Source organism: Microtus oregoni, unplaced genomic scaffold (genome assembly GCF_018167655.1).
Source record: "Microtus oregoni isolate MIOR12 unplaced genomic scaffold, Mior012 000011F_ref0000422, whole genome shotgun sequence".
Lineage (NCBI taxonomy): Eukaryota > Metazoa > Chordata > Mammalia > Rodentia > Cricetidae > Microtus > Microtus oregoni.
Window position 1 is genome coordinate 2,399,735 of NW_024543070.1, and position 17,597 is coordinate 2,417,331.

Genomic DNA, 17,597 nt, shown 5'->3' on the forward strand with positions numbered 1-17,597 from the left:
TGAAAGAAAGGAGGAGCATGAAAGGGTTTCTAAAGAGCCCATGGTCTTTCTAGAGAGTATTTCTTTGCCTGGGGGTGGTAGGGTTGTGGCAGAGAAATAGACACACCAATCACCTCACAAACATCTGTCAATATTCATCATTCTGTTCTAGGCAGAGGGCTAGACCTGAGCCATTGGGGGAATAGAATCAGCTACGATCCCTGTTTCTGGGGCGGCGTTTGCTTCAGATAAGAGAGACAGTGATGAGCACAGAATAAATATATACAGTCACCCCAACAGGGTCCGTCTCCCACTGGTAGCCTTGTTCCTCAGTGGGGATTCCTTCTTGGGGTGGGACGAGGAGAAACACCTATGTGATTCTCAATGGACCCAATGGGAAAAATGTTCTGCTCCACCTTAAAACGCAGCAGCTACACCTCCTGTCTATAAGAAATCCTTCCGGTGTCTTTAGATTACTCTTAGATTTCCAAATTCCAAAGGCAGTCCAGGTTTGTAATTCAGGGCATTAGCCCTAAATTTGGTAGGGGGAGGAAGACGTACTAGTAATTTAAAATTTAATTTTAGTGATATTATATTAGACTAAAACATTCTTCTGAATTTATATTTCAAAATGCAGTGTTTTGTTCTTATTTATTTGTTTATTTATTCTGTTTTATTTATTTATTTATTTTGAGACAATGTTTCTCTGTATAATGGAACTTGCTTTGTAGACCAGGCAGGCTGGCCTCAAACTCACAGAAATCCACCTATCTCCCGAATGGTGGGATCAAAAGCATGCACAACCATGCCCAGCCAAAATGTAGTGATTTAAAATAACCCTTTCTCCAGGCCATGAAATACGTATATCCTCATTGGGGAACATCTGAGGAATAAGATAACTACAGAGAAAACAAAGACCACAGCTATTGTAACTGTCTCTGTCCCCTCTAGTCTCATGTAGTCCAGACTGGCCTGGAACATGCTATGTCTCCAAGGATGATGTGAATAAACTTTAATTTCTGACGTGCTAGCCTCTGCCTCTCAAGTGCTGAGATTACAGGGCTTGCATGGCCCCACCCAGTTTATGTTGTACTAGGGATCCGATCCACCGCTTCCTGCCTGCCAGGCAAGCACTATGCCAACAGAGCCACACACCCAGCCCTCTCACTGCCATTTTTAAAGTGCTGTTTATATTTATTTTCAGAGTTAAGATCAGACTTTCAATGTGATTTTGCAACTTGAATTTTTTTTATTTAAAAAAAGCATTGAGACTTTCTCCACGTCATTAATTTTCCCAAATGTAATTCGTAAGATTGTAACAACAACAACAATCCTACAGCTACTCCTCAAAGCCCAATTTGAGTACTTGTTTTCGTAGAGAAGAACTCTTTCTGGGCCTACTCAGAAAACTGTGGATAAGACCACGGAGTCAATGCCCGCACAAAATGCCTCGATCTCGCTAAATTTTTCCAGAAGATTGAATCCTGCGACTCCAAAAGATCTTCAAATGACTCTGTCAAAGGTTGCAGCCCTTCCAGAAATACACGAAGGACGGAGAGGTGCTCAGGGCTTCCAGGCTCCAAAGGAGTCGTGCAGCCGGTTCTTTGCTGGGCTCCCTGGGCCCCGAGACCCCGCCCGGCTCTCTTTGCCCGGTGGCGTCCCCCACCAAGTCGCGCCCTCCGAGACCCCAATTCCGGCCACGGGTTTGAACTTGGGAGGAGCGAGCCCCGGGTTCCCGCCCTGCCCGGATCCACCACCCTCCCTACCCAACCCGCGCAGGCGCAGGCGCCCCAGAGTCCGGCCACAGTCCGGGAGCCCAAGGTTGCGCCCGTGCCACCGCAGCCACTTCCTCTGCTCACTATGATCCTGGGTCCCCGTCTGCTGCTGGCCACGGTGCTCTGCCTGGGGCTCGGCGCGCTCGTGTCTTCTTCTGGGTCCTCAGGCGTCCGAAAGCGAGGTCCCTCGGTGACGGCCAAGGTGATCCTGCTGCTATTGCAACTTCTCCTCCTGCGGTCCAGGCACCAGGGCGTTTAGGCGACCGGACCGCTATGGCAGGGCTGGAGAGGAGGGGCCCTCGGCCGGGAAACTGCCGGGAATTTGGGGGTGGGGGGAGGATGCTGTCTGGGGCTGGAGGGAGGATGCTGTCTGGGGCTGGAGGGAACTCGGGCGTAGGGACTAGAGAAGGGACTAACTGGGATTTGAGGCTGGCTGGGACTGGAGGAGGTTGGAGGGGGCCGCGCGTCAAGCGGGAGGGGGGGACGTCTAATGGTGCACACAGTCGGGCCACTCGGGCTACAGGGCCAACTCCCACCGTCCCAGCCGCTGGTTGTTTGAACTTGCCATCCCGTTGGGTCTTTCGTGAGCAGCCGGGACAAGTTCCCTTTTTGCTAGAAGGGAAGTTGCTGGAGTACTTCCTTGGAGTGGCCTGGGTGTGGAACAAAGCTGGAAGAATTTGAGGGGAGGGGACTGGCTGAGGAGGGGAGGCCGGGAGCCGGGAGCCAACTAGGACGTCACTGGTCACTCGCTGGGGAGAGCCTGGGTCCTGGCTCAGATGAGACCCGTCCTCCTCCCCTATTTCCTACTGTCACCCTCCAAGAGGAAAGTGCAGTTTTAAACTTTGTGGTAGGCCTGGATTGAGCCCTGAGCAGGCATGACAAGGCAATAGTTGAGTCTTAAGGGAATCGCGAGAAATTTAGTCCATACAGTGTCCACTGCTGAAGTTCTATTTCAGCCTGTTTTACCCGAGGATAGAAGAGAAAGAGAAGACTCTCGGAGAAAGGGAGGGAGGGGCTGCAGTGGTGGAGTAATGACCATGTCCAGGAATGGGGTGGGACCAGCAGAAAGTGGTCTTAATGACCGGCCCGATTTGCCACTGAAAATGATACCTCAGGACTAAAAGAAGGTTTAAATCTTCCATGGCAGACTCAACCAAAGAACCAGCAAGGAGAGAGAAGTAAGTCCAGCCTCCAGTGCCACTCCCCTGAGACCCAAAAGCCAGCATGATTAGAGTAACATCCATCCTCATGCAGCCCCTTGATCTGTTAGGTCTCTACACTGGAAAGCTGATGTGTGTAAGCCACACACACAGCTAGCACAGATTTATTCGGTCTGTAGATACTATTTCAGATAAAACCGCAAACATAAAATACATATGAACTATGAAATGTTGAAGGGAGTGAACCTAATATAGGTTGGGCACCATTTAAAAACACCTGAGTAGTGAAGAAAAACCAATCTGACAAAGGTTGAGGTGCCAACGGGAATTGCTTGTGCAAAGGTCTCCGAGGGGGAAATCCTTTCTTGGCTCAGAGCATGCCGAAAGGACAGTTTGGTTTTTTTTTTTTTTTGGGGGGGGGGACTGAGGGCAAAATGACCAGGTGATGAGCTTGGATGAGTGAGTAACAGAAAGGCTTCAATAGCCTGAGAAGGAATGGCTCTGTGTGACCGTTGATCATGGTCATCATCCACAGGACTCGGGCCTTAGTACTCTAGGGCTGTGATTCTCAACCTTCCTAACGCTGCAACCCTTTAACACAGGTCCTCATGCTGGGGTGACCTCCACCCATAACATTAGTTTCGTTGCAACTTTGTAACTTTAATTTTGCTATGAATTGTAATGTAAATATCTGATATGCGACCCTTGTGAGAATGTCATTTGACACCTCCTTCCAAAGGGTCGTGATCCACAGGTTTCAAATCACTGCTCTCAGGTAAAGTGGTGGGTGGGGATTGCACACAGAAATAGCATAATTGCATATATGCTATAAATTTCTATGATCACTTCGGAGGGTGAACATAGACGCCATTCGGGGCTCCGTGCTAGACTCCAGATGGCGGCTTGGATCAGGGTGATAATATAGGGAATGGGGAACAAGGAGCTTGAAGTAGATATGGGAGACATAATTAACAGGAGTCAGTGAAAGCTTAAATGAAAAGGGGTGTAGGGTAGTGAGGTAAGGAGCCTGATGCCCAAGTAGATGTGCACTTCAGATTAACAAGGGATGATTGTCCAGTGTACGTCTCTGTGACCCTGGGAGCATTTCACCCAGAGAGCCACCTACAGCAAGGCCATGGCAGTCTTTGCCGCAGTGCCTGGCTACCTTGACATCTTCTGGGCAGCCAGGGGAAGAGAAGAAAGCCTGCACAGGAAAAAAAAACCATGGCCGCAGGGCATGTGGGACCATCCTGACATCTGCAGCACTGTCACTGGGACTTGGGCTCTACTTTCAGGACGGTCACCTATTTTCTTCTTTTTTACCAAGCTTCCTGAGCTCTGACGGACAGAGGTGTATGTAGGTGAACCTCACACTGATCTACATTAATCGGAATTCTTGAGTTCCTTTTATAATACCTTAGAACGATTCAGTATAATAGAAAATAGAGACATTAGAAAAGAAATGTAGGCTAGCAGGCTGTGACTATCCTATGTTGTCTCGCCCATGGTCCTTTCTCTCACTATGACTTTATTTAAAGCTAGGAATCTGTAAGAGGCATGCGGTGCTGCCCCCGCCCCCCACACACAGTGGGAAATGTGCCTCCATTTCGGTCCTTGCAGTCTCCTGTCTCGCTGGTGCTCTGGTGTGGGCTCTGGATTCTCCGCTCAGAATACACCTTCCAGCGGATGCCACGGGGTTTCTGCACAAGCCAGCACAGAGTGCATAAAAATGATACCGCCCTTTCCCACTTTTAATCATGTCGGGAAGTAGTGGTCATGGGATGCTGGCCAAGGCACTTTGGGCAAGTTATCTACTGTCTGAGACTTTGTTTCTTCTGTAGAAAGTATACGGAAATGATAACTCTTCATTATTATGTGTATATTTGGAGGGTACGTATCTCTCTGCATATTATGGACTTTTGCAAATGAAGTGTGATAAAGTAGGTAAGTGTCTAGTTTGTAGTCCCTCATTTGTGAGGTCACTTTTCAGTGTTGTTCATCCCTGAATCTTAGCGCGACAGCCTAAGCTAGAAAGCAAATGTCACCCATCTAATAGATGAGGTATACAGCTCAATTTTAACTTACTGAAGGTCCCATCGCCATTTAGTAGTGGAATTGGGTTTAACCATTTCGAATTTGGTGTCTTCTTGGGTGAATCTGAAAGTAGATCTACACAGGATTGCTCCTACAGGCACTTGGTCAGGCTTTGGGAGCCCCCATCCCTCCTTAAACTGTCAGTGTCCCATAATTTTCAAATGACTTTCAGGGCAGCACCCAGGAATCAAAAGTGTCTGCGGCACCTACCTACTAAGTATGGCGTGGAAACCAAGTGCCAACTTTTCCAAGGAGCCCACTCCAGTCCCTACCCCGCCACCAACCTTCATCCCTTCCCATGACACTTCATCTGATTTGCCTTATAAGGACCAGTTTCCTATTTAAAAACAAAACAATCATTTCTATGTGTGTTTTCTCTTTCTTGGGGAGAGGGAGCTTTGTAGTTCTTCCTCGTCCAGCTTGGATTATATTCCTAAGGGGCTTCGGCAAAGTCAGAGACAAGTCCCGTGGAAGGAGAGGTTTGCCTGCCTGGCACCTAGCTCCCCTCCTGTGTGGTGACACTGAGTTATCCAGTGCTCTATGCTTGTCTGCTTTCTGTTGGCATCGAACTGAGATCTGAGAATCAGAAAGGACAGTTTCTATTCTGGAGGTGCCATAGTGAGAGGTCACAGATTAATAAGAGGGGACCTTGGTTTGAACTCCTAATGCTCACACTCCTAGCTGCAAAGCCCAGGCCAGTCAGCCTCCCTCCTCCCCACGTCCTCATCTGTGAATTAGTGATAACAGGTGGGCTGGGGGTTAATTACACGAGGTGGTTAAAGCACACGGAGACGCCATCTCAGCTAACCTTCCGGTTCCGGAGACTCTCACTCTTGAGCTGCTATGGAGTGTCCAGATTCTCTTTGGGCTCCTTGTGGGGCCCCTTCCCAAAGCCTCACTCAGGCAAAGCAGGACCCCTGAGAGAGGCATCTGTCCTCATCCCCACGGAACTGGCATGGAACCTGCCCCAGCCATGAGAAAGGCGGCCCTGATGCTCGGCAGACGTGGGTCTTGCCTGGCTGTCCTGGCTCCAGGAAGGAGTGCCAGCTGAGGTATATGCCCAGTCTTGTCCCTGAGCCCGCTGCCTCCTTCCATGCTTTTCTCCCCGTCCTCCGTGGTGCCCTCTCCCAACCTGTCCTGCCCTCCAAAACTTCACAGACAGTGTTCTTGGGCATAGCTCACATGCTGTCTTGTGCCAACTGGTCATTTTTTTTTTCTTTTCTTTTTTAAATTTTTATTTTGAGACCTGGAACTTGCTGGCCTCAACCTCACACAGATCTCTTCCTCTACCTCTCACTACACCGGGTATCCCGTTTCTTAGCTGCTGCGTTAGGACAGTGTGCAGGGACTGCCTTGTAGGGAGGTATTTAATAGCTATTTGTTGGCTTGACAAGCTTGGGATCTGCCATTTCCATTAGAGTTGGGAGCATTCGGATGTGATTCCTTATAGTGTCTTCGCGGAGTCGAAGGGCAGGACAATTGAGAAAAAAAAAATTAAGAGACATACGAATAGAGCCGTGTGTGAAAATGGGATTCTCATTGCAGATATGGGTAATGGGTTTTTCATCCCCTGCAGCTGCCTTCCTTGTTGCTTTCTAAGAATTTGGTCCTGTATTTTAAAAGTCGGGAAGGCTTTGCATGTGTCTTTCTGGTTGTCTCTTCAAAATTACACCCCTGGATCTCTGGCAGAGCTGTTCTGTTATTGCCCACAGTCCTTTCTCACTGGGGCAGGGAAACCCCTCCGAGAAACCACTTCTCACTGCCAGCCTCACCTGTGCTGAGGCGGCCTTTTGTCCTCAAGCCACACGGGTGGTTCTCTTCTGCCATACCTCACACGAAGAGCCAAGTCTTCAATGCTTTCAGGAAAGCTCTTGTATATGAATATAATAAAACGGTGGCTGTTTTGGCCACGTGGAAATGTCAATGCCACACAAAGCACGAAATATCACATCAGCCCATGACAGGACTTCTGATATATTGGCAGGAGCCCTTGCCTTGAGCTGGGTTTGACAGTCTTTACCTAGTGATTTTTCTAGATTTGCAAGGCGTCTTTTTTCTTTGACAACCCTTCTAATATTTTTTTAAAGCCATCCCTTGAATGTCTTTTTTTACCCATTCAAACAGTAAATTGGCTTGTATAATCTAAACTTGCTAATGGAATGACCTTTGACTCTGTGGCCTTTTCAAGTCTCCTGTCTCCAAATCATCTGAACATAGTGATTTGTGAAGCCAAGTGTGTGTAATTTCCTTCCAGGTGAAACGGTTTTGAAAAAGAACTCCAAGAGAACTTTTAAGGTTTAATCTGGAAAAATAAAAAATGTGACGTGTGCACTTCTAGCTGTGTTATCTTTCTTTGTTCTAAGATGACAGCGGAAGAACAAATTCTACTTGGGTGACCACGGGAACCAGACACCCGAATCCAGTGTTGAAGTTTATAGGACAATAGCTTTGTAGGTTGCCTGTTCTGCTGGGGACCTGGTGTCTTGCTCTCTTGGATGTGAGTGGCAAGCCTGCCGAAGGATTGCTGCTGTGTTTCATGGTCTTTGGCCGTTCCCTTGACAGCAGATGTCTACTAAGGACTCATTAGTGTTCAAAATGATAAAAGATGAATTTGGATAGCTAGGCTTCAGCTCCTCTTAAGTGTTTTTTTTTTCCTCCTGCCAAGAATAAAAAGAAGAGCAATATTCTCTGTTCTAATCTTCATCCACAAAGCAGGAAGGGGGGAAAGCAGAGCTGTGCTTTGCTGAGGGAAAATGTCGAGGGGAATAATGGCCTGAAGACTTTGCGAGCTAACTCTGGCCATACTGAATCAAGCTTTCTCAGTACTTAGCTCATGCTCAACTCGTAGGTGGTGCCCGGTAAATGTTTGTTGAGTGAATCTTTGGGAACGACCTGCTTGCACAGTGTTGTGTCAGCACTGCTAACTGGCCGCAGGCTTCTTGACTCTCACAGACACTGATGGACAGGCTTTCCTACAGGGGCCAATTTTAAGATTTAATTTTGACTTAGCTCAAACTTCTGTCTTTTTCATGTGGTGACCTTCTACTCTGCATCTCAATTTCCCACAGGTCTTCTTCGATGTGAAGATTGGAGACAAAGATGTGGGTAGAATTGTGATTGGCCTCTTTGGAAAAGTGGTACCCAAGACGGTGGAGAACTTTGTGGCTCTGGCAACAGGAGAGGTCTGTCCCAGCCTTATTGACTGTAACTGAGCACACGTGCGGATCTTCCTTTAGACAAGATGTAATGATGTCTTCCAGAAAAATGAGAATTAATATATCAGATGAGTGTGGGACACCTTAGACTTTTGTTTTCTTTTTCTTTTTTTTTTTGGATTTCTTTTTTTTATTATTGAGAAAAGGAAAAAAAAACAAGTTTCCGCCTCCTCCCAGCCTCCCATTTCCCTCCCCCTCCTCCCACCCTTCTCCCCCTCCCCCCACTCCTCTCCCCCTTCCTCTCCAGTCCAAAGAACAGTCAGGGTCCCCTACCCTGTGGCAAGTCCTAGGTCCTCCCCCCTCTGCCCATATCTAGGAAGGTGAACATCCAAACTGGCTAGGCTCCCACAAAGCCAGCACATTAAGTAGGATCAAAACTCCGTGCCATTGTCCTTGGCTTCTCATCAGCCCTCATTGTTCGCCATGTTCAGAGAGTCCGGCCCTATCCCAAGCTTTTTCAGTCACAGTCCAGCTGGCCTTGGTGAGCTCCCAATAGATCAGCTCCACTGTCTCAGTGCGTTTTCTTATAATTATTCAACCACTCAGTGTCCTTAGGCTTCTAGAAAATGAGAGTAGAAAACACCAGGTTAAAGTACTGACTACTCCTTTTCTACTTATTCCCATTTGTAGTTGATTCCTATACTTCAGTTATTTTGGACAGCTAATGATAAACTTTCCTTTGTATATAATTGCTAGAACAGAGGCAAGTTCTGTGGATGTTTTGCTCAGATGTGCTCGCTTTCAGATATGCACTATTCATCTTTCAATGAGGGTTATTATTTCTACTTGTGTATTCAATTGCAACCATCTCTTTAGAAAGGCTACGGGTATAAAGGAAGCATCTTCCATCGCGTCATCAAGGACTTCATGATTCAAGGAGGGGACTTCACGGCTAGAGATGGCACCGGAGGTAACATGGTCTTTCTCTTTCTCCTTTCCCATTTGCCAAGCTGGGACCTAAGCTCATAATTGGAGAACCTCACAATTATGGTACGAAAACATAAGCCCATTCCAGTCCTTTGTTTTCTTTCTTTCTTCTTTGCTTGTTTCTGTTTTGTTCTGTTTTGGGGATAAGGTTTTTCTTTGTAGCTTTGGCTGTCCTGGAATGTACTCTGTAGACCAGGCTCGCCTCTAACTCAGAGATCTGCCTGTCTCTGCCTCTTGAGTGCTAGGATTAAAGGCGTGCGCCACCGTGCCTGACTCCCACTCCAGGTCTTTAGGGAGGATGGCGTTGTAGAGCCCTAGCACCAGAATCCTAGCAGATATGAACAAGGGAGGTGCTCCTGAGGCTGAGCAGGATGACTCGATTTTCGTGGTCTTTACACAGTAGAGAGAGAGTCATTTAGCAGGATACTTTGCAGGCATTGAAAAGATCTTTCTCCCGGTATAGAGGATAGACAAATGTTTGCCACAGAGAGGGAGAACTAAAGCAGAGGCGTGCCTGCACTGGTGTGACAGCCAGCAACCGGTGTGGGTGTGGAGGAGAAGGGGCCAGAAGGACAGCCCTGGCATGTGGGTGGTAGATCGTGGTAAATTTTTGCCTCTTCTATCAAAATTGCTTTCTTTTTTTTTTTTTTTTTTTTTTTGATTTTTCGAGACGGGGTTTCTCCGTAGCTTTTGGTTCCTGTCCTGGAACTAGCTCTTGTAGACCAGGCTGGCCTCGAACTCACAGAGATCCGCCTGCCTCTGCCTCCCGAGTGCTGGGATTAAAGGCGTGCGCCACCACGGCCCGGCTCAAAATTGCTTTCTTTTATTGTTGGCCCTTTTAAGAATGAAAGAAATGTTGAAGCCATAGCTGAGCCGTCAACAAACATAATACAAACTAAGTTTTATAAGCAAAGTCCAATAAAAGACAAATACTTTTGTTTTTAGTTTCAAACTACACTGTTATCTCTCCAAGGGTCATCATCGGCTCCTTCCGGGGAGTGTTTTCCCTCCAGTGAGTACATCCATCCATGCATCTAGACAGAACTTAAATCTACTTCAGAATTAAATGCTGGATTTGGTAGATATTAGTGGATGACGTTTCAAAGAAGCATTTAGGCTATTTTCAGGTATTATTTTGAACTTTACTTTTTTTTTTGCAATGGCTTATTTATTTTTTAAAAAAGTATTGCCATTTAACTCTTGGATTTGCTATACACATTTTGAAGGTTGAGCTTTTGTTCTTGTGAGAATACAAAGGCTGGGGATGTTGCTCAGTGGTAGAGCACTTGCCTGGCATGCCAATCGCCAGCATCACAGAAGAAGAAAAAAATCTTATCAGATTGGCACAGGATGTGACGCGCACTCAGGTTCCTCCAGGCTAAGATCTGCTGAGAACCATGCCGAGGAGCACCCAGCTGCTGCAACACCTGCTTTCGGGCAGCTCTGCAGCTGGCTCCAGCACCAGTGCTCCCACTCCGCACCCGCCTCTGACCAGCGGTCAGCAGGAACAGTGACCCTCTTTTCTATCTTATTCTATTCTTTGCTTTCCCTGCATGTGTATGTGTGTGTGTGTGTGTGTGTGGGGGGTGTCTTAGATTAAAATTTTCTGAGTTTGGAAGAGAGGAAGTTTTGAACCATTTAGCCTAGGCCTTTCTGTGGGCAGAGCTATCTTCATGCCTTCTCCTATGTCCTAGCCAATCAGCTTTAAAATTCTTGGTTTTAATTCCACCTCTGTTACTTCTCGCTGAGGCAGGATTTTGAGGTTGACAATCACTGGACAAACAGACCGTTGGAAGAAGCGGTAGGCAGGACAGGCCCTTGGGTGACAGAGACAAGGGAGCAGTAGGCTTACAGTCAGAGAGCCAGACGTTGCAATTCTGTTCTGATATTTGCCCATGTTTTTTGTTTTTTGTTTTTTTTCCTCTTTCCCAGCAAAAACCGGGCCTGAGAAAGTCTGTTCTGCAGGGCTGTTGTGGGGTTAAGCCAATGTATGCACTCAGTGCTTAGTTACCTGGTTGGGTGCGGACATGGGAGCAGAACCACCAGGATGGCTCAGCCACCTTTCTACCCTGCTTTCAGATGCCATCTTTTCTTCAAAATAAAATCACTGACTTATTCTGGTCAATTTTTGGCTTGAGGCCCCAGGTACTTTCATCTTATGCCATGTAAAGGGCCTCCTTTGGTTGAATTCAGACCCTGGTGCCTATTTCCTTAATGGGTCGCTTTTATCCTACCCATTCACTTTGTGGGCTTGCCTATCCTCATTCCTATTACCTTTGGGATGCCATTAACTGATTACATGAACAACCTAAGTTTCTCTGAAGGGTTTGCTTCTAACATTTGCTTTTGTCCCTCCTTGCTTGGCCTCCCCCAGGGGTGAGCATCTATGGTGAGACATTTCCTGATGAGAACTTCAAACTGAAGCACTATGGGATTGGATGGGTCAGCATGGCCAATGCTGGCCCCGACACCAATGGCTCCCAGTTCTTCATCACCTTGACGAAGCCCACCTGGTTGGATGGCAAGCATGTTGTATTTGGAAAAGTCCTGGATGGGATGGTAATTTGATATATCCTTTTTTTCCTCTTTTATAAAGCTTTATATTTAAATATGAGGAGACCTTCAGTAATTCATTGAATCTTCAAGTGTGTTATTAGATAGCCTTTTATGGTAACTAGAGGTTTTTTTGTTGTTGTTGTTGTTTTATTGTTGCTCTTTTTTGGGGGGCGGGGCTCAGAACAGGGTTTCTCTGTGTAGCCTTGGCTCTCCTGGAACTTGCTCTGTAGACCAGGCTGGCCTCGAACTCACAGAGATCCACCTGCCTCTGCTTCCTTAGTGCTGGGATTAAAGGCGTGCGCCACCCACTGACTGGCTGTGACTAGAGTTTTTGAAGGTGAACAAGTTACATATGGCATGGAATTTTAATTGCTAGAGGCATTAAAGCAGACAGTGAAGAAGTTAGGTACTTCCGTTAATTTAAGAATTTTAATTGCTAGAGGCATTAAAGCAGACAGTGAAGAAGTTAGGTACTTCCATTAATTTAAGAAATGCAACCAAATAAACCAAGGACCAAATATGCATCCAATGAAATATTATTTGATATTAAAAAGAACATTTAAATGCATGCTGTAACAACCATGTATATATATATATGTGTGTGTGTGTGTGTGTGTGTGTGTGTGTGTGAGATCTTTCTGTTAGTCAATCAATCTATCTATTCACACACAATTTGAAAAAAGACAAATGTGTATGAGTTTAATTATATGAGATATTTAGAGTAGTCATGTCTATAAGAATAGAAAAAAAACTGACAGCTGTCAGGGGTGAGGAAAGAGAGGTATTTAATGAATACAGAGTCCAGTTTTGCAAGCTGACACAGCTTCTGGCTGGATGCATATAACCACTACTGAGCTATGTCTTCGTTTTGGGACTTTTCTTGGAAAGATATGGACAAACATCTGTTCACTCAAGATAGATCACTGATGACAAACCAATGAAGTGACTCTACCAAAGTCCAGCTTGGTGTACCAATGAGTTTATTGGGGTTTCTTATAGCAGTCTAGGGGAGAGGTTACTTACAGGAGCATGGTTGATGCAAAGGCAGCTCCATCACTGAAAAACTCATCCCAGCATGGATGGCTACCTAAAAAAGCTACAACCTTGGAGTTCTATGCATGCCCCTCAGCAATTCAACTGCCCCTTTGCCCATGGAAATCTTTATTCCTTAGATAACTTGGGGGAGGTACCTTGTGAATTTTGTAAATTTCAGGGACTTTCTGAGAGTTGTGAATTGTTTATTCCTGAATCTTAAGAAGCCTACCTTTAGAATGGCAATGTTTTGGTATAGACTATACTGCTACACAATAGTCCTTAAAAAGGGATTGATGGCAAATTTTTGTCACATGTTTCTTACTACAATTAAAGTATTAGCCTGCAGGTGGTACACAACGTTAATCCCAGTACTGAAGAGGCAGAGGCAAGCAGATCTTGAAATTGAGGCCACCCTTGTCTACATAGTGAATCCCAGGTCAGACAGAGAGATACATAGTGAGACCCTGTCTCAGAAATTAAATTAAATTAAAATATTATAGTCAGGTGTAATGATGAATGACTGTAATTCCAGTACTTAAGAGGAGAGGCAGGAGGATTGTGATTTCAAGACTAGCTGTGCTAGAAAGAAAGTCCTGAGCCAGCCTGGATTAAAAGCAAGATTTGGTTCAATAATAAGTAAATGAAGAAATATTTTTTTAAAAAAAATCCTGAGCCATGTGGTTGTGGCATTTGCATTTTATCCCAGCACTGCAGAGGCAGAAGATCTCTGGATTTGAGTGAGTTCCAAGACAGTCAAGGCTACAGAGAAACCCTGTCTTGAAAAAAAAATCCTGAACTCATGAGTCTGTCCACATACTAAGTCACATACATAAAGATATAGGTTATAATAACCAGAAATTATTAAGAGGACCCATATCTACATTGCTAGTTATTCACTGAAAAATAACAAGGAGAGCCAATTCCTAACCCATTTCTGAACAGCCTCACTCTTTGCATCTCTCGGGGTTTCTCCTACAGCTGCCCGGAGCTGCTCTCTCAGGGTCTGCCAAATGTCCAGGTATCCTGGTTAGCTTCCCTGTTGCTGTGATGAAACACTGATTAAAGCAACTTGGGGAGGAAGGATTTGTCTTACTTAGGGTTTGTTTTGTTGAAACACCGTGAAAAAAAGCAAGTTTGGGGTGGAAAGGGTTATTTGCCTTACACTTGCCCATCACCGTTCATCACTACAGGAACCTGGAGGCAGGAGCTGATGAGAAACCATGGAGAGGTGCTGCTTATTGGCTTGCTCCCCATGGCTTGCTCAGACTGCTTTTTTATAGAACCTACAAACACCATCCCAGGGATAGTACCACCCATAATGATCTGGGCCCTACCCCATCAATCACCTCTTAAGGAAACACCCTAAAGCCAGATCTTATAGAGGTATTTTCTCAACTGAAGCTCTCCCCTTCCGTGACTCTAGCTTGTGCCAAGTTGGCAAAAAAAACTAGCCAACACAGAATTTATCAGACTTCCAACTTATAGTTCATCATCCAGGGAGCTGAAGCAGAGGCCGTGGAGGAGTGCTGCTTACTGGCTTGCTCTCCATGGCTTGCTCAGCCTGTTTTCTTATACATCCAGGATCAGCTGCCCAGAGTGGTCCTACCCATAGTGAGCTGGACACTCCCACATCAACCATCAACAAAGAAAAGGTCCCACAGACATGCCTACCAATGCCCGCAGTTCCTCGGTTGAGGTTTCCTTTTCCTAGGAGACTAGTTTGTGTCAAGTTAAAACACAAAGCAGTACACTGACCCTGGCTTCCCTTAGCCCTTTGCTTTGCTTTCCTGGGTGCTTTGTGTCATCTGAGTGTGCAGAGCGCCTCCCTAGCTGTGGTTCTTACACTTCCATTGCTGTCCTGATTTTACCCAACCCAAGGCTGGGAACTGAGCTGCCCACTGGAGAAATCATCAGAAATGACTTTCTTGGTCCCAGTGTCCTCCTTCCTTCAATGTGACCCTTAGGCTCATGGGCTTGAGAAGCCCTCCAGGGCCCCTACAATTTGGGATTAAATTACATCCATGGCAAATTCAACCACTAGACAAATGGCTTAGGTCACCTCTAAATAAGTAAAGTCAGAGCCTAGGCTGCTTTCACAAATACTTTCTGGCTTGTATTGACAAGCCTGGATGAGAGTTAGGGTAGAGCTAAAACCAACCCCGATGCCATGCTAATAATTACAATGGATTATAGCAGTTAAATAGAAGTATCTTTTACTAGAGTTATGGATTTATAAGACTAGCTAAGTCAAATGTAACATGTTTATTATTAAAAAATGGGGAAATAGATATGATCTGAGTTTCTAAGAAACAAGTGCCTTTATCTCTCTGAGTGGACTGATAGAGTATATATAATGTGCACATATATGTGTGTGCACATACATATATAATGTATATCATGTATATAACACATATGTACATATACATATATCTTATACACATATACACATATTTATTACATGCACAACATATATATACATGTATATATATTATGGCATATATATATAAAATCTGAGGATTGTCTCTTATGTGCTCCATGCACAGTGGCACTATTTTGAAGAGTAGCAGATAAGGAGAATGCTAGAGTTATTTGCACGGTTTTAGAATGACAACACATATGTCCCAGGGCTGGGGATGTGGCTCGGTTGCTAGAGTACTTACTGAACATATAGGAAGGGCTGGATTTGACCCACTGTACCTCTTCAACCTGTTATGGCAGTGCTCATTGGTCATCCCAGCATTTGGGAAGTGAAAGCAGGACTTTCAAAAGATCAAGGTCACCCTCAGCTATGTCCTGAGCTCTAGGCCAGCCTGATAGTTGAGATCCTGTCTCAAAAGAGCAATAGCAACAAACATCTCCCATTTGTCCTTCTGGAGTTGGACTGGCTATTCCTGTGAATTGTCATAGCCGCTGACCCCAGATGAGCCACACCTCTGTTTTTCTCTTTCCAGACTGTGGTACACTCCATAGAACTTCAAGCCACGGATGACCATGACCGCCCGCTCACTGACTGCACCATCGTGAACAGTGGCAAGATAGACGTGAAGACGCCCTTTGTGGTCGAGGTTCCTGACTGGTGACAGAAATGTCGGAAAACAGGGAACACACTCTGGCTGGTCCGTGTGTGCATCTGCTAGCTGCTACCTGTCTTTTGACTCTTTAGTTGCTTAAAGTTGTGCTCTTTTATCTCCCAGTTCAGATTGCAACAAAAATTTAAAAATCAACTACACAGCTAGATGTCCTGGCAAACACCTGTAACCCCAGCATTTGGGAGGTGGAGGCCAGGAGGATTAGGGATTCAGGGCCAGTCTTTGCTAAATAGTGAGTTTGAATCTAGTCTAGTCTAGTTCTGTTTCAAAAACACCATGCCAACAACTATAAAAATCAACCAAAGTTTATTGTGCATGGATTTTGGCATATCATCCACTCAGGTGCTATAAACTGAAACAACATATCCTTCTTTTTCAATGGTGCTATGCTTAAATCAAAAAACTTTGTATTGGCTATTTATTTTTCAGAACATGGTTGTTTATTTGTTTAGTTCTACTCATTTCCTTGTAATCTCCATGTTCAGTGATCCGGAAGGTTTGTTTGAGAAAGGTAGCTACAGTGACGCTTAGCATTCTTCTTTCAAATAATTCTTGACAGGTAAAGGGAAACTTGAGGAATATCACAAGTTGTATGTCATCAGCATTTATGTGCTGTGATGTTCTTTATATTAAATGCTTTTTATATAAATTGGCTCTTTTGTAAGACTTTTGTTTTTCAATTTTTTTATATGATGGATGTTTTGTCTGGATGTATATCTGTGCAGCATGTGTATGCAGTACCATTGAAGTCTAGAAAAGGCTACTAGATCCCCTGCCTGGTGCTGGAGTTATTGACAGTTATAGAGCCTGCCTGAGCTGCCATATGTATGTAGAAATTGAACCTGGACCCTTTGGAAGAGCACTGGAGATGGGGCACAGAACCTACATCCCAAACACAGAAGCTAACTTAACATTTAGGCCAGTGGTTCTCAGTCTTTCTAATGCTGCAACCCTATAATACAGTTCCTCATGCTGTAGTGACCCCCAACCATAACATTGTTTCATTGCTAAAAAAAAACTGTAATTTTGCTATTGTTATGAATCATAATGTAAATATCTGGCATATGACCTTCCTGTGGGAGGTCATGGCACAAAGGTTAGAAAAATCACAGGTTTAGACTTGTCTGGAGTAGAGTTGCTATGGAATCTTAGTTGATAGTGTGAGTCTAGATTCAGGCTATATTTAATGAAATTAGACAGTACAGTCTTAGGGCTGTGTGATATCTGAAGCCAAGCTCTGGTTAGATGGAAACAGATCCTGCCAGGCAATGAGGAGCCAAAGCAGTCTCATCATCTCAGCAAAAGATGGAAGTAGGGGAAGTGGAGAGATGGCTCAGAAGTTGAGAACACTTGTTCTTACCAAGAACTCAGCTCACTTGGCAGTTCACAACTGTCTGTAACTCCAGTTCCAGGGCCTCCAACACCCTCTTCTGGCCTCTGTAAACTCAAGGCCTGAATATGGTACACACACATGCATGCAAGCAAAACACACATAAAGAAATCTAAAAAAAAAAAAAATTAAAAAAACAAGGATTTTAAAAAGTTCTGAAGAATCAGAAGAAGGTACCCTTGATGGTGCTGCATATGGTATTGTTACATATATGACATGCTTAGGGAATAGTTTGCTCATATTTTTTACAATAAATATTTATTGTGGAGCTTTGCTGTAACAGACTGTGTCAGACCTTAGTTTGACCTTTGGGATATGGACAAAGAGAAATAGTCTCATGCAGTTGACATTCTAGTGGAGAAGATGGAAGTTCAGCA

The 17,597-nt window shown here is 45.0% G+C and overlaps 1 protein-coding gene across 1 annotated transcript; it reads left to right on the plus strand.

Moving 5' to 3' along the window:
- The first annotated feature begins 1,776 nt into the window (after nucleotides 1-1,776).
- On the plus strand, nucleotides 1,777-16,434 carry LOC121453470 (peptidyl-prolyl cis-trans isomerase C). The gene is made up of 5 exons (XM_041660273.1): nucleotides 1,777-1,956; nucleotides 8,077-8,190; nucleotides 9,040-9,133; nucleotides 11,525-11,709; nucleotides 15,693-16,434. The coding sequence occupies exons 1-5, from the start codon at nucleotides 1,840-1,842 to the stop codon at nucleotides 15,819-15,821; spliced, it is 639 nt and encodes a 212-aa protein (XP_041516207.1). The 5' UTR covers nucleotides 1,777-1,839; the 3' UTR covers nucleotides 15,822-16,434.
- The last annotated feature ends 1,163 nt before the right edge of the window (nucleotides 16,435-17,597 follow it).

Excerpts from the sequence above, each read along its gene's own strand:
- LOC121453470 (XM_041660273.1), top strand. The coding sequence starts at position 1,840 with ATGATCCTGGGTCCCCGTCTGCTGCTGGCCACGGTGCTCTGCCTGGGG. Across the intron at positions 8,191-9,039 it reads TGGCTCTGGCAACAGGAGAG|AAAGGCTACGGGTATAAAGG; the intron begins GTCTGTCCCAGC and ends CCATCTCTTTAG. Across the intron at positions 11,710-15,692 it reads GAAAAGTCCTGGATGGGATG|ACTGTGGTACACTCCATAGA; the intron begins GTAATTTGATAT and ends TTCTCTTTCCAG.